Here is an 18,287-nt window from a genome sequence, read left to right on the forward strand (position 1 = left end):
AAGTGATATTAAAAATAGCAAAGTTTCAAAACATAATAGAGAAGTGAAATGCATAAATATGTCACAATACATATAATTATATACTGTTCGTGAGGCCCCTAGAACCCTAAGAAATGCAAAAAATTCACTGTTAATAACCCATTCTCGAATTACCCCTTTAAAAATCAAATTTCCTCCCTGTGGGGCATGTGCCCCACACGTTGGGAACCACTGCTCTATACAAGTAACCTAAATTTTCCCATGTACATAAAATTTGGCTTAGAAAATAATGTACATTTTCAACACAAAATAATGCGCCCCAAAACATGAATGGCCAATAAAAGCTTCAAATCATATTCTACTGTCATGATTTCAAATAAATATTTAGTTGAGATAAAAGTCACATGAAATATGGCACATACTTGTAGCCATCTCTAACAAAAGTGGCTGCAGGGGGCATGGGCAGTTGTTCAATTTTAGGAGGGATTGCCCACGAAGGCCGAAACTGACAGGAATCAGGTATCTTCAGAGGTAGCAGGCATTGGCTCGGCAACATCTTCAGTGGAGCAAACATGGAGGATCCCACAAAAGGTTGAAAAGTTGAAACTTTGTGCACATATGAAAAGTCCTGTAACGAAAAAGTGAGGTCGGCGATAATGTTGGTAAATGACTTAGTACACAGCACAGTAGTGACAAAAACTATTGTAATTCAATATTTCTCTTGTCTGATCAGTAGGAAATGCTAATACCAAAGTTTTATAAATTAACCAAAAGACACTGTAATTTTCTCATGATCCAATTCAGAGGATTGTTAGAAACATATGTACATTTGGCATAAAGACAGTATTATTTTAAAGACAATGCAGCAAATCCACTTGAAAAAAACCACTCTGCTTGGGAATTGGCAGTTACCTTTATTTCCTCTGGCTTGGGGCTTCCTAAGCCATCTTCCACTTCCATCTTGAATTCGGTGAGTTGTGTTGAAACCATACTGACCATAGGACTCTCCATCATGCCTAATGCTGTCACTGTCTCTGAGCTGACCCCGTCTTTATAGCTCATCACAGGAGAAAAGGCAGGGTGCTGCTCCAAAGAAGGGGGGGTGGGGAACATCCTTTGCAGGTCTGCAACTGCTAAAAACACAACACAAAGATACAAACCGTTTCTTTTAACCGGCAGGACTGAAAAAGCAAATCCAAGTTCATAACCAGATCAGTTACACAACAGAATATGAATAATGAAGTCTCTGAGAAAAAGATCATAAGCAGAAAGTCATCCTTTCCTGGAACTTCATCACTCTCCTCCTGATCCTTCAGGACTTGGCCTCACATTAATTAAGGGAGCAGAAGTCCACAACATTCTCCCCCAACAACTGATTCCTGGAGAAGCCTAAGAAGCTGGAAGCAATTAGATGGAGTAATCACTGTATTAAAAGTTCTATTGCTATTTTAAATATATATGTCATATTTCAGAATTATAATTGTTACGCAGCAAATTTTACATAGAAAAATCTATCAAGCATTTATGTTAAAGAAAAGTTGCCTAAGCTATAATGATGATTTATATGTAGCAGGGTTACTTAGCTAGTTTTTGACATATCTGCAACACTCACTGCTCTTTTGAGAAAATGATTCCACACTCTCTTTCCAAATTGACATAAAATAAAACTTCAGTTAAGATTAACAAACCTACCTAGAACCAAAAGACAACTTATTGAGAATTAACTTTTAAAAAACTATCTTTCAAGAAATGCTTAGAACCAATCATTTAAAAAATAATTTTATTATACCTGAGATTAACCAACATCAACAGTGGCTCATTAAGGCACTGTTTCTTTCTTTTTTTTCTTACTATACATTTCCAATTTATTTTTTCTAATCACTACTTTTCAGTTTACAGTATTTTCTGTCTTTCCTGGTGGTTTCTAAAAGTTTGTAAAAAAAAAAATTAGTTTTAGCCGGGATCGGTTTGGCTCAGTGGATAGAGCGTCGGCCTGCAGACTGAAGGGTCCCGGGTTCAATTCCGAGCAAGGGCATGTACCTGGTTGCGGGCACATCCCCAGTGGGGGGTGTGCGGGAGGCAGCTGGTCGATGATTCTCTCTCATCGATGTTTCTAACTCTCTATCTCTCTCTCTTCCTCTCTGTAAAAAATCAATAAAATATATTATAAAAAAAAAAAAATTAGTTTTATAAAAACTATTTTTTCCAAGTACAGAGTAGTTAAATAAAAGTTACTTAAGAAGTTAAGTAAATAAAATCATAGGAGCAGACCAACCAGAATTTAAAATTTATCATTATTCTCTGGCATTAGTCATATTTAACTTTGATACAATCATCACAAGCAATAACTTATAAAGTTAAAAAGTTTTACAAATAATGTATCAAAATCAAATATGTGTTTCTAATATGCATTAGTAGAACTAAACAAAAGTAGAAACTTAATTTTTTTAAAAACAAATATTTATTGTTGAAAGTATTACATATGTCCCCACCCCCCATTACCTTCTCTCTTCTCCCCCACAAGCCTTTTTAAAGTAGGAATAAATGGAATGAAAACACAAGTTGTGGTTGTGAAGTCTGGCCACTAGGGTGTGCCCTGTACAGCAAATTCATTTACTAATCTGGAGCAACACTGATTTGGAATGGCATCTGATACCCCAATTTCCAGTCACATTGCTCTTTCTAGCAACCTCAACATTTTATGGGGCAAATAGTAGCTACTATGAATAAACTAAGATGTGACTTTTAGCTCTGAATAAGAAAATAACAAAGCATAACTGTACCATACTGTCCCCTGGGCTAGAGTCTAAGGCACAGCTGTCTAAAGTAGTAGTGGGCTGGGTTCCACAACCCAGGTGCTCCCAGCACAGCCACTTCCTTTCTTGGGACCAATGCTCTTTCATCTAAAAAGGAAGGCTTGATTAAATGTGTGACTCTCACCAGGCTTTCTGTCATTCCTGAATGGGGGGAAGGGAAAGCCTCCACCATATGGAGGGAGAAAAAAAGGTGAGAACCTCTGGATTCAATCATCTTTACCATGTTTCCTAGTTAAACAATTATATAATTCTAAATAATTTACCTTTTCTAGGCCTCGGGTACTTAACTTGATATATTAAACTAGACCTAGTTGTTACTGTGTATTGCTTTCCGCATTATTACAATCAAATGAATAATTATGTACCTATACTTTCTAACATAGGACCTGCTGGCCACATGCGGCCACAGAGCACTCAAAATGGGACTTGTCCAAACTGAGATTGCTTATGTGTCGAATATAACCAAGAGCTAGTACAAAAAAAATAAAAGGAAAATAGCTCATTATCTTTTTACTTGTAAAAATGACAATTTTTAGATACTGCCATTATTTAATATATATTATTAAAATTAATTTCACACGGTGGTTTTTTGTTTTTTTTCTGTAACTACCAGAAAATTTAAAATTACTTATATGGATCTCATTTGTGGAAACTCTGCATTTCTATTGGATGAAGCTGTTCAAGACATTAAATGTTATGTCTGTCTTTTCAGCTCAATCCTCCTATATAATAAAGAGCTAATATACTAACTAGACCAGATAATGGAATGACCTTCTGGAACAACCAATGGGTTTGGGGTGGAGCCAAGGGGACACGAGGCAGCTGGGGCTGCAAGGGCCTACCCTTGCACGAATTTCATGCATGGGGCCTCTAGTGTATAATAAAGCTACTGCAGAGATGAGAACTTCTTGCCATATCATTTTCATTGTCATGTCTTGGGAGGAAATATGGTGTGTATGTCCACACACACATACTTGGTACACATTAAAACAATCTTCTTGACTCATATACCTGTATTTTCCTGATACTAATATATTTGCTACATTTCAAATTCATTAATTTTTGTAAATGTACTTTTTCATAAAAGATTGAGTAGCTTCCTTTTAAAACAATCTCATTTTGAATAGAATTAAGGGAAGGAAAAGTGTATACCATATACTTTATTAACTGGGCAAGACACTAACCAGCAGGATGGTTTGTGATTGAATAATCTTGGACAAGTTATTAGACATGTTAACATGTAACATCACTATGTATCACTTATTGTCAAAAAGGCAGAGGATTAACTGGTTCAACACAAGGGGGGAAAATTCACTCATTTGACCTACTGCATATGTATCTGCTTTAATACTGGTCCTTTTAATCTGTGAGTTCCATGTTTGTAAAATTCTGCAGTGCAGAGTAATAAAAAAAGAAAAATGTTTAATTAAAAAAACTACAGCAACTGGCTGGCTATCATTATTCACTTCCATACATGTCATGCTTGAAAAAGCTTTGCATATTTTAAAGAGCTACGGAACCATTAAAGCTGTCAAAATCCAATCTCTGTATACTTCATACTTCTACATTTGAGTAAATCAGTTCTACATTTATAGGTTCATAAAACTTTTTGACTCATCCCTATGACATGGTGGTTTTTCTCCTCAATTTGTTCTCATTACGGCTGAAGTTAATGAGAAGGTATTACAGAATGATTTGCAATGGAATTGTGTTCCTGCTGCAGTGTCCACACAGCTACCCTGACTTTCTTTTCTCTTGTAGAGTAATGTGTTTTCTCGGGGCAAAGAAGAACTAGAAGAAAGGAAGCTTTTCTTCTAGTCAGCTTAGATAATAAAGCTAGTTGATCTCAAAAGGAAGCACAAAACTTCACTATGAATCAGAAAAAGAACCACAGAAAACAAACAGTATTCCTTATTCTCATGTGAATTAAATTTCTGAAAATTGAAACATTTTACACAAGTGTTTACAGTTGGGAATTGCTCTGAAAATCACCCTGCAGCATTTATCCTACTAGGAAAGGGCTACTTGAAAAACAAACTAGAACATGTTTTTCCACATTTTAAACCATAAAAGTTAATTCTTAATTTGAAAACAAAGAGCAAAGGAACTCAAATTACTAGTAACATGGACACTTAGCTACCTGCCATCTTAGAAATGCCAACTTATACAAGTTTAAATCATAATTAGTATTTTTTAAACAGAAATAAAAAAAGGAGGGGGATCTCAACTAAGGCACTGCTGGGTGTGACAACATTACATGTAAGGTGTGAGTAGTGAGCCAAAGCTCAATCTTTTCTTACTTGGTGCGTAATGAACAGCAGCTCTTCCATCCTTCCCAAGAGGTCGGTCTTCAGTCCCAACCGTTGGCATTTTTGATGAACGAAGTGCAGGTGATGCAGCCTAAGAACAGAAAAGATGCTTCTTTATTAAGTGTTCACCACTAGAAATACCAGCAGACGGTGAAACAAAGGGGTGGCTTCAAGCTCATCAAGTATGAGAAATGGAGTGAGGAGTCTTTTCATGGATCTGGTGAGGGCAGATTGTGCCATCAAAGCAGAGCCTGCAGACCTTAAGCAAATCTTCCCTCCCAGGTCATTAGAGACATAGTTTCAGGAACACAATAATTACATTAGGCTGGTGCCTCTAAGTAGTAATTGGCTATCAGTCTGGTTTTCCTTCTGTTTGGAAGAAAGCAACTAAAGGAGATTATCTCAATTCCCTCCCCCCCACAACTATTATTCTTTTATTTTTCAAAACACACACACACACACACACACACACACACACACACACACATTATTTCTTTTGGTGTGTTTTTTTTAATCCTCACCTGAGGATGTTGTTTTCCATTGATTTTCAGACAAAGTAGAAGGAAGGGGGTAGGAAAGGAGAAGAGAGAGAGAGAGAGAGAGAGAGAGAGAGAAACATTGACGTGAGAGATACACATGGATTGGTTGCCTCCCGCACACACCCCGACCAGGGCTGGCCTGGAACCCACAACTGAGGTACAGGCCCTTGATTGGGAATCAAACCCAAGACCCTTTGGTCCATAGGCTGACCCTCTTAACAACTGAGTCAAATCTACCACGGCTATATCTACCTAATCTACCTAATAAAAGAGTAACATGCTAATTGATCATACCTTCAAGACACCCACAGCCAATCAGGAGTGGGTATGCAAATTAACACAATAGAGATGTCAGGTTAATTTGCATTGGCAGGCGCCAAGCAGCCAGGAACGAGGCAGGATGCTTGCTTCATTGCCATGGCGATGACACAGGCATTCCACACCACCCCAGCCACTCCGGGCCTCTGGGCAGCATAGGAAGGCAGAAAGGTGGCTCCGGCCAGAGTGAAGGCAGCACTGGCAGCCAGGGGAAGGAAGGTCCATTCTCGCACAAATCTTTGTGCATCGGGCTTCTAAATGTAAACACTGAGTGGCCAAATTATTATGATCTCTGAATGCATAAAAATCTGGCCACTCAGTGTGTGTGTGTGTGTGTGTGTGTGTGTGTGTGTGTGTGAGGCCTGGTGCATGAATTTGTGCATGCGTGGGGTCCAGACCAGGTGGTCCTGCCTCTCTGCATGCCTGCTTCTGGAATCCCGCTGTCCCCTCAACCTCCCCCACCCCCCACCAGCTGCTCAGAGCTGGCCCAAGGTGCAAGCAAGCCTTGGATGGTGGCTGCCCAAGGCTCAGGTAACCAGGGCTGTCCGAAGCTTGCACTGCTGTCAGTGGCAGCAGCAAAGTTGGGATGGGGGTGTTGACTCTTGCCCTTGAGGGCTCCCAGACTATGAGAGTGGGCAGGACAGGCTAAGGGCCTCTCCAGTGCATGAATTTTCATGCTCCGGTCCTCCAATATATAGATAACCTTCAAAGTATTTATAATACTAACTAGAGGCCTGGTGCACAAAATTCGTGCAAAGGAAGGGGTGGGGAAGAGTTTCTCAGCCCAGCTTGCACCCTCTTGCAATTCAGGACCCCTCTGAGAATGTCTACCTGCCAGTTTAGGCCCAATCCCTGCAGTTGGACATCTCTCTTGCAATCCAGGACTGCTCACCCCTAACCGCTCGCCTGCCTGTCTGCTCAGTGTGTGTCATAGTGACCAATCATTCTGGTCTTTCCACCCTTATAGTCGCTTAGGTTTTTAAATATGTGGATGGTGTATAATACCTGTTAATCAGATACATTTTATTTTAAAGTGAGAAAGGGTTTTAGAAATATGATTCCTACTTAATCTTTAATCCTTCAGTTAAATACTGCTTGCTTGTCACTTTGTACTTGAATGTCCAGCATCTTTAGATTCGGGTTAATTACTCCTCTCATAGCAATAAGTATAAATTTTATTTATATACTATTTCTCCTAAAGTCTGTGGGTATGTCAAGTATAAGCATGGTAAGTTAATAATATTTGTAACTTCGAGTTGCTGACACAGGGAACTAATCTTCAAATGATTAACAAATATGTAAAACATATGGATGGGAAGAAAGATAAATACATTAATGGAAGAATAATAAACTGATTTCCTGAAGAGCAAGCCTACCTTACTAATCTCTAGGCACCCCAGAAATAACAGCATTTCTATTTGCCCAAACACACAGAGCTGGTTTGGAGGACAAGGACACAAACTTCCCGACTCAGGTCAGCTATTCTCCAAAGAATTGTAATTCTTATCTGTCACTTTAATCACATAATGTCTGGTATTATTTAACTTCCATGTGCATAAATTCTACTTTCCTACTATGATGCCATCATCTTAAAAGGTATAGACTATTCTTATGTATCAAAATGTAGAGCTAAAGGAACTACATAATACTTTTTTATTAGTCTTAAGATATCTAAAAGGATTTTAAAAAACAAATGTAAAATATTTTAGTATTTACACCAGGAATAACATTAATGAAAAAAAAAGACATCAACAAGCAAAACCCAAGGAATGTTACAGACTAATAACTTTTCGAATCCTTTCAAAGTACACAAGTATTTTTTAAGAACATTCAAGAACCTGGATTAAAACCCCCAAGTTCAGCAAGGTAATTATAAAGAAATACTGAGACACCCGCATAAATCCTTCCATTTAGGGAAATTTTTGTTTGTGTAGCTATGTCAGACTCACCCCAAGTTCGTCGTCATCAGAATTATCAAAGATGTTGTCTAAGTCATGCAGGGAAGGTGCCAAATCTGTCACCTGCGTAAGGCTACTGGAGCCAGCTCTGCCAGCAGCATTATCTTGCCGGACATCTAAGGGAAAGGAGACAAAATAAACAGAATGAGCATCTTAATTAAGGAAGAAAAAATGAGGAGAGGACATGGATCTCAATGAGCAACACCTGCCTGTGAACGTTTCCCTGTGTTCAGTTAAATTTAGAGACAATTATTTCCTAATATGTTTATCAGTTTTGAAAGGAACTGAAAAACAAACTATAAAAAATATATTAAAGATGAGATCAAAATATTGCTATTACTGTAAGAATATAATTTGAAATTGAGAAGCATCTCCCTCGCATTTTATTTTAGCAACAATCCAAGTGAGGCAAATAATCATTGTACACACCTGTTTTAGTAGCAGAACTGAAAATAGACATGGCATTTTTCCCATCAGGCACCGGCGTGGAATGACCTGGTGTAGTGACATCCTTGGTACCAAATCCATCCTCTGACTGTATAATAAATTCAGCCAAACAAAACACATGAACACCAACCCAAAGTGTGGAATATGAGGGAGAACACAAAGAATTAGAGGGTAGAATGGAACTTGTTATGAGCACAAGTATGATAAACCATGGTCTATGCAACCAAAAGAAATAAAAGATATGTCCTTTCCCCTGAATTTAAACAGAACCCAAACTCCCGCACTTTCCTCTCAATCCTATGGAGTATTCTGAGTCAATCAGGGTTTTATGCCTAAATGGTACTGGTGGCATTTGATTACAGACCTGCCATGGTGTTACAAGCTGCCTTTAATAAATTTTGGATGCTGAATTATGGTTCAAGCTTTCTAGATATGGATATGTCTCTGTAAGGAATCTACAAGCAGTCCCCTGAATTATAGTGGCCTCCTTTAATTGTCTTACTTCCTCTATGCTCAAGAATACCTCTTTAAATGGGCTAGTATTTTACAATGTTTTAACATTTAAGGCTAAAGACAGCTGATACACCCAGTACTCATTTTCAGGACAATGAAACAGTATAATCAATACTGACACAATCCAAGAGTGATGTTAATATTAATTCAGAAGAGATATAGGTAAAGCGCTTGGCACAGTAATCACAGTAAGCGCATAATAAACAGTAGGATTGTTATCAACGTTTTTTTCTTTACATTTTGGGTATTTTGGAATCATAATTAAAAGAAATAAACAGGGAGCATAGGCCAACAAGAATTAGCATATGAGAGGAAACATGCGTTGTACAAGCTATAGCCTGGAAAATATGAGGCTTCATTTATGTTCGGCTGACTTTTCAACAAAGGTGAGCCATGACATAAAAGGGAACAATACGCTGTTCAATACGATAGTACCAAGAGCATGAGTATGGGGACAGAGCAATCAGGCAAGACTATCTCAAACATTCTGCCTCAAAAGTTCTCCCGCACATGCTGTGCTGACAAAGATCAAACCCACACCACATGGAACTCTCTCCACGTTAAATGGTACCTTATTCTTTTTCAGGGAATCTTTTTCCGTCCCTTGTTTGCATTTCTTGTTTGCTGTAAAGATGTATTTTATGTCACCATCCTCAAAGGTATATGGGTCATTGACTTCTCCCAAACTGTCTCCAGGTTGTTGTGATAGAGGCAATGGGTCAAGGAAGTGGAGTGGCTGCATCTGGGGCTGCTTGTCATGCCAGATTTTAAACCGTTTATTAGGTTGTGCTAAGAGTCTAAAAAGGGAAAATAAATGACACGTTAGGCTAGGCAAGATAAAATAAAAAGAATGATGTTTTTAAAAGAAAAGCACTAATTATTTAAAGCATTTGTAAAGCTTACACTGAAATTAAAATTAATTCATCTACATAGTGAATTTCTTTTAGTGACTGTATTCACAATTAAATAAAACTTAGTAGCCTTTGTCAGGAATATATATTTTTGTCTCTGATTCCATGGATTCCACTTAAGAGCACAGATGGGCTCATGACAGACTATCTAGGTTCAAATTTTAAGTGTGTCATTTACTAACTGCATGACCCTAGCTTCTTTCTCATCTATGAAGTTAAGGTAGTAACATGAAGATTAAATGAGATAATCTGTGTAAACTGTTAAGAATCAAGGGTAGCTCAAAAACACTAGAAATGTTAAGCATTATTACTAGACACATAATACATAACTAATATATACAAATCGTTTCTTAAAAGTGTCAAGAGCCCTGGCCAGGTGGCTCAGTTGGTTAGAGTGTTGTCCTGTACACCAAATGGTGGCAGGTTCCTTTCCCAGTAAGAATACATACCCAGGCTGTGGTTGGGATGTATATGAGAGGCAATTGGTCAAAGTTTCTTTCTCACATCGATGTTTTTCTCTCTCTCAAAAAATCAATAAAAGCATATCTTGTCCTAGACATTTTGGTTCAGTGGATAGAGTGTCAGCCCGCAGATTGAAGGGTTCTATGTCCGATTCTGGTCAAGGGCACATGCCCAGGTTGTGGGCTCGATCTCCAGGTAGGGGGCATGCAGGAGGCAGCTGATCAATGATTCTCTCATCACTTATGTTTCTCTCTCCCTCTCTGAAATCAATAAAATATATTTTTAAACACAAACTAAATACCCTTGAGTGAGGATCCTATATAATAAAGATGTAATATGCAAATTGACCCTCATGCCCTCACAAGATGGCTGCCTACATCCAGGCTGGCACGAGGGACCACCAGATGACTGAACAAAAAGACTACATGGGGTGACCAGGCTGGCAGGGGGGAGAGTAAGAGTCGACCAGGTAGGTAGGCAAGCAATTAGGAGCCAGCAGTCCAGGGTTGTGAGAGGGATATCCCAACTGCCGGTTTAGGCCCAATCCCTGGGATTGGGTCTAAACCGGCAGTTGGACATCCCATGAGGGGTCCCAGATTGGAGAGGGTGCAGGCTGAGCTGAAGGAAACCCCCTCTCCCCGTGTAAGAATTCCGTGTATCAAACCTCTAGTTTTTTTTATAAAGTGTCAAGAAACAAGAAGGTACTGACCATAGTAACGTAAGTCTCATAAAGCTACATTCTTTGATTAGTAACAGGACCAAAACAAAGTAATGCTAGTACATTAAATGCCACAAGACCTTTATATGACAGCATGTTTACATAGTGACATGTGTGTTAAACCTCACAAATGACAAAGCATTTGACTTTTAAACATTTTCCAAATGCAGAGTCTAAAATGAAGAAGCAAAGCCTCTTTCATTTTGGATCTGAAAGTTTGCAGGGAGAGGTGAGGAAAGCCTGATTCAGGGTTCTATGGCCTTTGCCCTTATTTAGGGGGTGATCAGGTAGATAGTTCGGAGAGTCGTCTTACCTTTGCAATGCAGTGCTCTCTGAGTTTACCTCCATTTTGGCATCACACCTCTCACCCTGAAGCTCTGGAGGCCGGAACTCAACATCATCAATGGGTGGGAGACAAAAACTATGCCACCACTTATCTGATGACTCCGGGTTCGAGTGCCTAATCCCACAATATAAGGCTGTCTCGCTGACCTCTGCCATCAGAGGCAGTCTTTGGCCTACAAGGACAGTTCTGTCATCCAGAGTAGACAACTGCTGGAGTTCCATCCCATTTCCATAGAGGGTTGGATTCACAGGGACAGATGGTGGGTCCAGAGTCTCCGTTTCCTGACCTCGCGGCTGAGGGCTGAGTGTTGGCGGCAGAGGGGAAATAGGGGAATGAGGTGAATCCATAGGATTCAGATTCATTTGCTTGCTTGTGTTTCTGGAAGGCACGGCCATTTGCTTATCATACTTCCTACTGCTGGACACCTCTAAGGAGGAGTCTATCCCTGCCAACCCTAGCTTCTGCCCTGGTGTATCCTGTTCCATGCATAACTCTTCGGCCACAGAGGGCCTATGGTGAAATGGTATCAAGGGTCTTTTTTGCAACTTGTCTCCCTTTTCCTGTCGTTCTGTTGTTTTGTGCTTAGAAGAAGCAGGAGGTGGTAAAGATGAAGATGATGATGGTCCTGCATTGAACCCTGGTTGAGATATTGTGGGAGGTCGGTTGGTTCCTACGGCACGTTTTAAAAGTTTATGCCTGAAATGAGAATTAAAACAATGTCAACAAATACACAGATGAGAATGACTGCATCATTATAACATTACAAAAGAGATGCCTCTGATGAGGTTATGTCTTGTTAAGTACTCAGCAGATGCACTAATACACCAAAAAAGACTCTAAGTGTTAATTGTATTTTTAATGACTAAAAACTGCAAACACCCTGATGAAAAGCAATAAATCAACCACATACAAGTTAAGAAGAGATGGAATTATGAAACATAAACTCATACATTCCTAACCCCTACAAAATTACTGATTTGAAAAAATCTCCAAATCTTTCCAACTTGGTGAGAGTCTCTATTCATACTCCATCTTAAAAGTCAAAAGTTTTGAGATCATCTGCCAAAAGAAAACTTTTAATTTATATTTCACAGCACTTTACTAACTCCAATATAGAATGGTTTATAATGACTTTGTAGTGTTATAAATGAGGAATAAAATAACTATGCTACTCTCTCCCAAAATGTGAAACTAAGATAATAAGGGTGAATTATAATACCTTATACCTTAAACATACCTGAAACCTTATATGACACTATTATCTAAGAAAGAAGGGGAAAGATAACTTTGGATCTTACATAGGGTTAAAATGAGACAGAAGTAAAAGGGCTGTTGTGAGTGAACACATATCCAAGTGCACATGAAGAATCGAGGCAGGAACAGCAAGTCTGCTCACATTCTTCCCAGCAAGGTGGCCCTGAGAAACTGCTCAGGAAGAACCCTAGATGATGCCAAGGTTTAATCTGTGCAACCAAGTTATATTGCAGGTCGTCCAGTTCCTCCCAATATATAAATCCCTCCCAGGGAGAAATGTAAGCTCTCCTGTAACTCCCTGAGGCCACTAGGGTGGCATTAAATTACTGCTGCATTGCACTCAATGATGCCCTAGTGGGCAGTAAAACAGATTTGTGTGGCATAATGGGATGGTTTAGTGGGACAGCAGGATGGCCACCCTGCCCCAAAAGGCCATTAAATAGAGTGAGGAGTAGGCCATCCCATAATGGGTGTGGTAATCCTGCAGTAGATAATCTGAAAACTCTTTGCTCCTCTAAGAAAACAAAAATCCTGACTTTAAAGAAGGTTGTCTAACCATAAAGCTATTGTCAATAAGGCAAAAACTGTGCTTTGAGTCCCGAGGGCACAGTACTACAGTAAGAGATGAATGACTCATCTGAGAATATCTCAATGATATCTTCTAAGGGTGCTTATTTTAAAACCAAAAGTCTTTTACATAAAACTTCTTGATTTGGATTTTCTCAGAGAGCATTTAACCACATCAGTCCTTTGATAGATATTTTATAGTAGCCTCTTCAAAGTAAGGGCTTTTTGCAAAGTGGATAATCTTATAAAGTCATATTTTTTCAATTATATTTAATGACTCAGCTACATTGTGAAATGGTTAGAATTAGGAATATGCCAGTAAGTAACAGACAAGTATTGCAAATTTCTGAACAGAAAGGGACCTCACTGAAGCAGGCAACAGGAAGATCAGCCTCAGAAGGCTAACTATATGGGTGGTCCAGTGGTGGGAAGGAACCAGAGGCAGGGCCAAACAGTGCTGAAACACATGGAGGCTAAAAGAATGAGGAAAGTAGAATGACATTACAATACACATTTCAAAGAAAGTCATTATAAAATGCAATAATAAAACTAATCTTGAAAATAAATAAATGATGAAGTTTCTACACTGAGAAAGGAAATTGTCATAAAAATGATCACAATAGGGTACCTGATTTGGGAGGAAACAGACATGTCAATGTAAGGAATATAAATGGCACCCCCCCAAAAAATATAAGACTAAAGTACACGTTAGAAGCCAGGTCTGTAAATAAATATTTGGAAATCAATGGGCTGCAATGCATAACTATAAGAAAGACCTGAGATATTTGAGGTTTTTGTGAGGAAATAGAACAGTAACTTCATAGGACAAAAGAAAAATGTTGTTTATTTGAACTTCAGGTAAAAATAATTCAAGGTAGTAAATAAAAATATGATATAAATCAGTAAAAGGGTTCTTTTTTATAGTGAAAGAAATCTAACATAAGGAAAATAGCAAAAAAAAAAAAATAAGATGAAGGAACTAATGAAGTTAAATATACTAAAATTTATAGCCTACATGCTTTCTAAAGGTGAATTAAACCTGGGCTATGAGCTATTTAAAAACCAATATTAGAAAAATACTTTATGTCACACAAATTACAACAGTCTAAAGACAAAAGTATTCAACTGCTATACCACACCTTGCTCAGAGAGAGATCCCTTGATGAGCCAATAACTTTTTAAAAAACTCCCTCCTTGAAAAATCAATCATGGTTTTCATTAGATGAATTTTAGAGTATCTCTCAACAGAAAGCTGACTACCAAGGCAGAGCTTGATAAAAAGGGGTTCAACTTAAGGGGAATCAGGCAGGTGCCAAAATTATTGTGTAAGTGTACACACACACACACACACACACACACACACACACACACACACACACCCCTTCCTCCTAAAGCCAATAAGCCAGTTCAATTTATGCCACACTATGAACCCCATTTAAATTAGAGAAATGAATGGCCATGTTCTAAATATACTTATCTCTTCTAAACTTTCTATAAGTATGGAGCAACATCAAACGTGAAAATATATACTTCGGAAGCAAAGCCACTCTAAGCTACTCATTAAGTGAATAATCAACAGCATGGGTTCTAACAGTCAGTGAGCTGGGGTGGGGTAGGGAAAGCAGTTAAGGTGGATATACATTTAATCAAGAACCCTAATAAAAACTCATGACACTATGATTCTTTATCACCACAAAAAGTGATAAGTCAAGGAAATATCCAAGAGGAGTGCAAAATCTTTCTACGGAAAACAATTTGGGTTCCTATTCTAATATCTTAATGAATGAGCAACACCTTGGGTGGGTTTTATTACAAATACCTGCCTCAGTCATCAAAAAAATCAGCACCCACAACAAAACAAATTATCTATGGAATGTATATTTAATCCAAATTCTATTAACTCAAGACAACTTGTTTACTACTTATCTCTACTTTAAAATTAGAGTAGTTAAGTAAATTCATTTAAAGGGCAAGTGATTGTCTTGTCAAATAAATGCCTTTAGTTTTGACACAGCTGCCCTAAAAAATTCATGGGAGCAATTAAGTATCAGGGCCAGTTGTCTAAAAAAACTCTTTTCGAGACCTGACAATAAAACTATATCATCTGCCTATAAGAAAAGACTTATCCTTTTCTTACTTACTAGAAGAGGAAGATTTAACAAAACAATGGGGAAGAAGGGGTCTGAGAGGACAGGTCAGATGACTGCTCTGCCTTTTCTCCACCCACCTAGAGCAAGAACAGCTGACTCTTTGGGTTGGATCCACAAAATCCCAAGTAGCAGGATTGTTAGCAGGCTCTTCTTCAAGAGTTGGAGTGGACACTTGGCTCCTCCTAAAAAAGATTAAAAATGTGAGCTGTGTAATCATAATCTCTGGAGAAAAAAAATGTTAAAAATATTTATACATTTTACATATTAATGGTATCCTGCAAATAATAGTTCAGAGCAATCTAAGGTGGGGAGATGGACTGCTACTTGTTCTTTGCATCAGAAGAATCAGGATTCAAAATATATTTAAGCTTAAAACACATTTAAAATGGACAGTACACATAGCAATTAAAACACTATTTGGCACTATTCATTGTTACTTTTTAAAAAGTCGCCTAAATTGTGCAGAAATACCCTAAATTTTAAAAAAGTATCTTTTCATAGCATCTGTGAATTATATGTACTCAGATAGGCTGCTGAAATCGCCTTTACAACTCCTGTATTTGCTACCAATTAAGGGAAGCATTCCATACTTGGAATGTGAACTAAAGACAAATATTTCCTACACATCACTGACAATTGGTAGGAAAAGGAGATGCTAATTATTACATAGTGAAAATAAGACTAGGCCAAATTTTTTATCGCTGATTTTGCTACAGCTGACACTGCAAAGTGTTTTGATGACGGCTCTGCAAGGAATTATTTTGCTCTCCACCCTCTCCTGCCTTTCTGGGTGTCTTGTTACCTTGTTCTATGCTACTGATAGAGGGGACACTGTCTGTTAAGAGTTGGTGGAGATAAAAGGTTAGTGGTAATAAAAAAGAAAAAAAAAGGTAAATGAAAGGAAAAGAAAATGTTAACTTGGAAATGGTCTAGGTATTGCAGATAAAAGGGAAATTATTATTCTACAGGAAAAGATCATTTTTAAATGACTAGAGATAACTTTTTAATTCTAGGATGTGACATATGATTTTTCATGGCAATTATTTTAGTTTATTTACTACATCTTCTTCAGCACCCTATTCTAGAACCAATTCATTGAGAAATAAATATATAGTATCGAATTAGCTAAAAGCTAGGTCCAAAGGACAAGTTTTACATCTGTCTATAAAGACTGCATAGTAGTCACTAAAAAACATCTAACTGACTTCTAAATGAATGGAGGTCTTAGTTTTGGCAAGAATGTCCATATTTATTCTATTTCAGAGAATCAAGGTTCATTTATTTACTTGTATCTGTTAATAAAGTGGACATCTCAATCATATTAAAATAGATATGAAAATAAGCTGAATGATTACCTAAGTCCTGATAAGTAAAATGCATTGACTACTATTGTCATTATTATTCATGCAATTAAAATAATCAATAGTAATCTCTTATTATCAGTTCTTCCTCTTTTCCAAAAATACGTTAAGGGGGGGGAGAAATGGAGGGCAGAAAAGGAGGGAGGAAAGAAAGAAAAGAAGAAAGATAAGAAAGTTGGATAGGGGAAAGAAAAGAATATAATTTGGACAAACAGAAGCACAGAGGCTGGTACACATCCCTCTGTCATTAATTCAGTTCAGAAATGTATTGTCAATTAAAACATAAGGTCAATATAAAATGGAAAATGTGACAAAGAAGGTATTTTCTCACTGTAAAAAGGAAACATTCATAAATTGGTATCAGGAGCTTCAAAATTTCCTGAATAATCAAATCAAGTCATCATCTGTATTTTAACCTGTTTATGTTAACTTTTATCCTATTATGGCCAGCATGGCTGAGTGGTCGAGGATCAACCCAAGAACCAGGAGGTCATGGTTCTATTCCGGGTCAGCGCACATGCCCAAATTGTGGGCTTGATCCCCAAATAGGGGCATGCAGAAGGCAGCTGATCAACGATTCTCTCTCATCATTGATGTTTCTATCTCTCCCCCCCCTCTATCTTCCTCTCTGAAATCAATAAAGACGTTTTTTTTTTTTTTAATTTTTATCCATAATATTATTTTCAAAATAAAGAAATACCTCTCTAATGACCCATCAGGCTAGTCACACAACAGTGTAATATGACTGACCCTCTTTGTATAGTAATCGAAGAGATGGTTACTAAACCACATTCCAGACATAATGCAAACAAACATACTTGGACTGCGTTCTGTTGAGGATGCACTCCTTCCAGACTCGATGGACCATGTGATTGTGGAGTTTTAGAGGAATCTTCCCCGATCTCTTCGGACTGTGCAGAGTTACCATCCCCCCATCTTGGGAACCTAAGTGACTGACGGCACTCTGAGCACCTCCACTCTCACCTGGGAAAGGCAGATAATTTGCAAGGTCATTTTTCTGAAAAGCTAGCTTATTTAACATAAACATTTTAAATGTTAAGACTCATATTCATGTTACTGTGCCCCTAACCCCTTGCAATAACAACATTCTCTGTAGCTATGAGTATAATTTGTGACAGTACAGATTTTTGTTGTTATTTTGGCATTTTGATTCTCTGTGTTCTCCCTAAAATAGTTAATCCCATCCATACTCACATACTCATACTCCCTCATGGGCATATACCACACGGAGGCATTCCTGCTCAAATGGGAACTGGTGATGACTTACACAGAAGGGTTCATACATCATAACATCAAAGACATAAACATACATAGACTGTTCTGGACTTTTTAAATCCCAATGCAGTAAATAAGGTTCAAGGCAAAACGAAATAGTAGAGGGAACTTTACGCTTGTTTAGCTAAATGGTTGTGTAACAACTATGTACAATGCCCTGGTAGGAGAAAAAAGCTTAATGGCACAAAGCTGTAACAAGGTCAAATTTCAAATTTGCGTTGGGGACTGTTTGTCCTAATGTCTGACACTATTTATGAAAGTGTAGTACTAAAACATTGAAAGAGGCTGTCTTGACATTTTAATAAAAGTGGATTAAAAAGTCACTTTTTTTCTAACTCTACTT

General features: G+C 38.0%; 1 protein-coding gene across 2 annotated transcripts in view; it reads right to left on the bottom strand.

Annotated features, from left to right (window-relative positions):
• MED13L (mediator complex subunit 13L) overlaps positions 1-18,287 on the bottom strand; it is a 246,117-nt gene that overhangs the window by 34,666 nt on the left and 193,164 nt on the right. The window contains exons 8-16 of one of the 2 annotated variants that reach the window (XM_084868238.1): positions 17,467-17,632; positions 15,365-15,469; positions 11,284-12,012; positions 9,451-9,676; positions 8,349-8,454; positions 7,911-8,035; positions 5,096-5,195; positions 892-1,109; positions 402-607 (exon numbers count right to left, since the gene is read on the bottom strand). In XM_084868238.1, the coding sequence (XP_084724364.1) occupies positions 402-607; positions 892-1,109; positions 5,096-5,195; positions 7,911-8,035; positions 8,349-8,454; positions 9,451-9,676; positions 11,284-12,012; positions 15,365-15,469; positions 17,467-17,632 (1,981 nt within the window). Of the gene's footprint in view, positions 1-401; positions 608-891; positions 1,113-5,095; positions 5,196-7,910; positions 8,036-8,348; positions 8,455-9,450; positions 9,677-11,283; positions 12,013-15,364; positions 15,470-17,466; positions 17,633-18,287 lie in introns of both variants that reach the window. The other variant, XM_084868237.1, reaches the window with a different exon arrangement.

This window comes from Pipistrellus hanaki, assembly GCF_964339955.1.
Source record: "Pipistrellus hanaki genome assembly, chromosome: 19".
NCBI classification, from domain to species: Eukaryota; Metazoa; Chordata; class Mammalia; order Chiroptera; family Vespertilionidae; genus Pipistrellus; species Pipistrellus hanaki.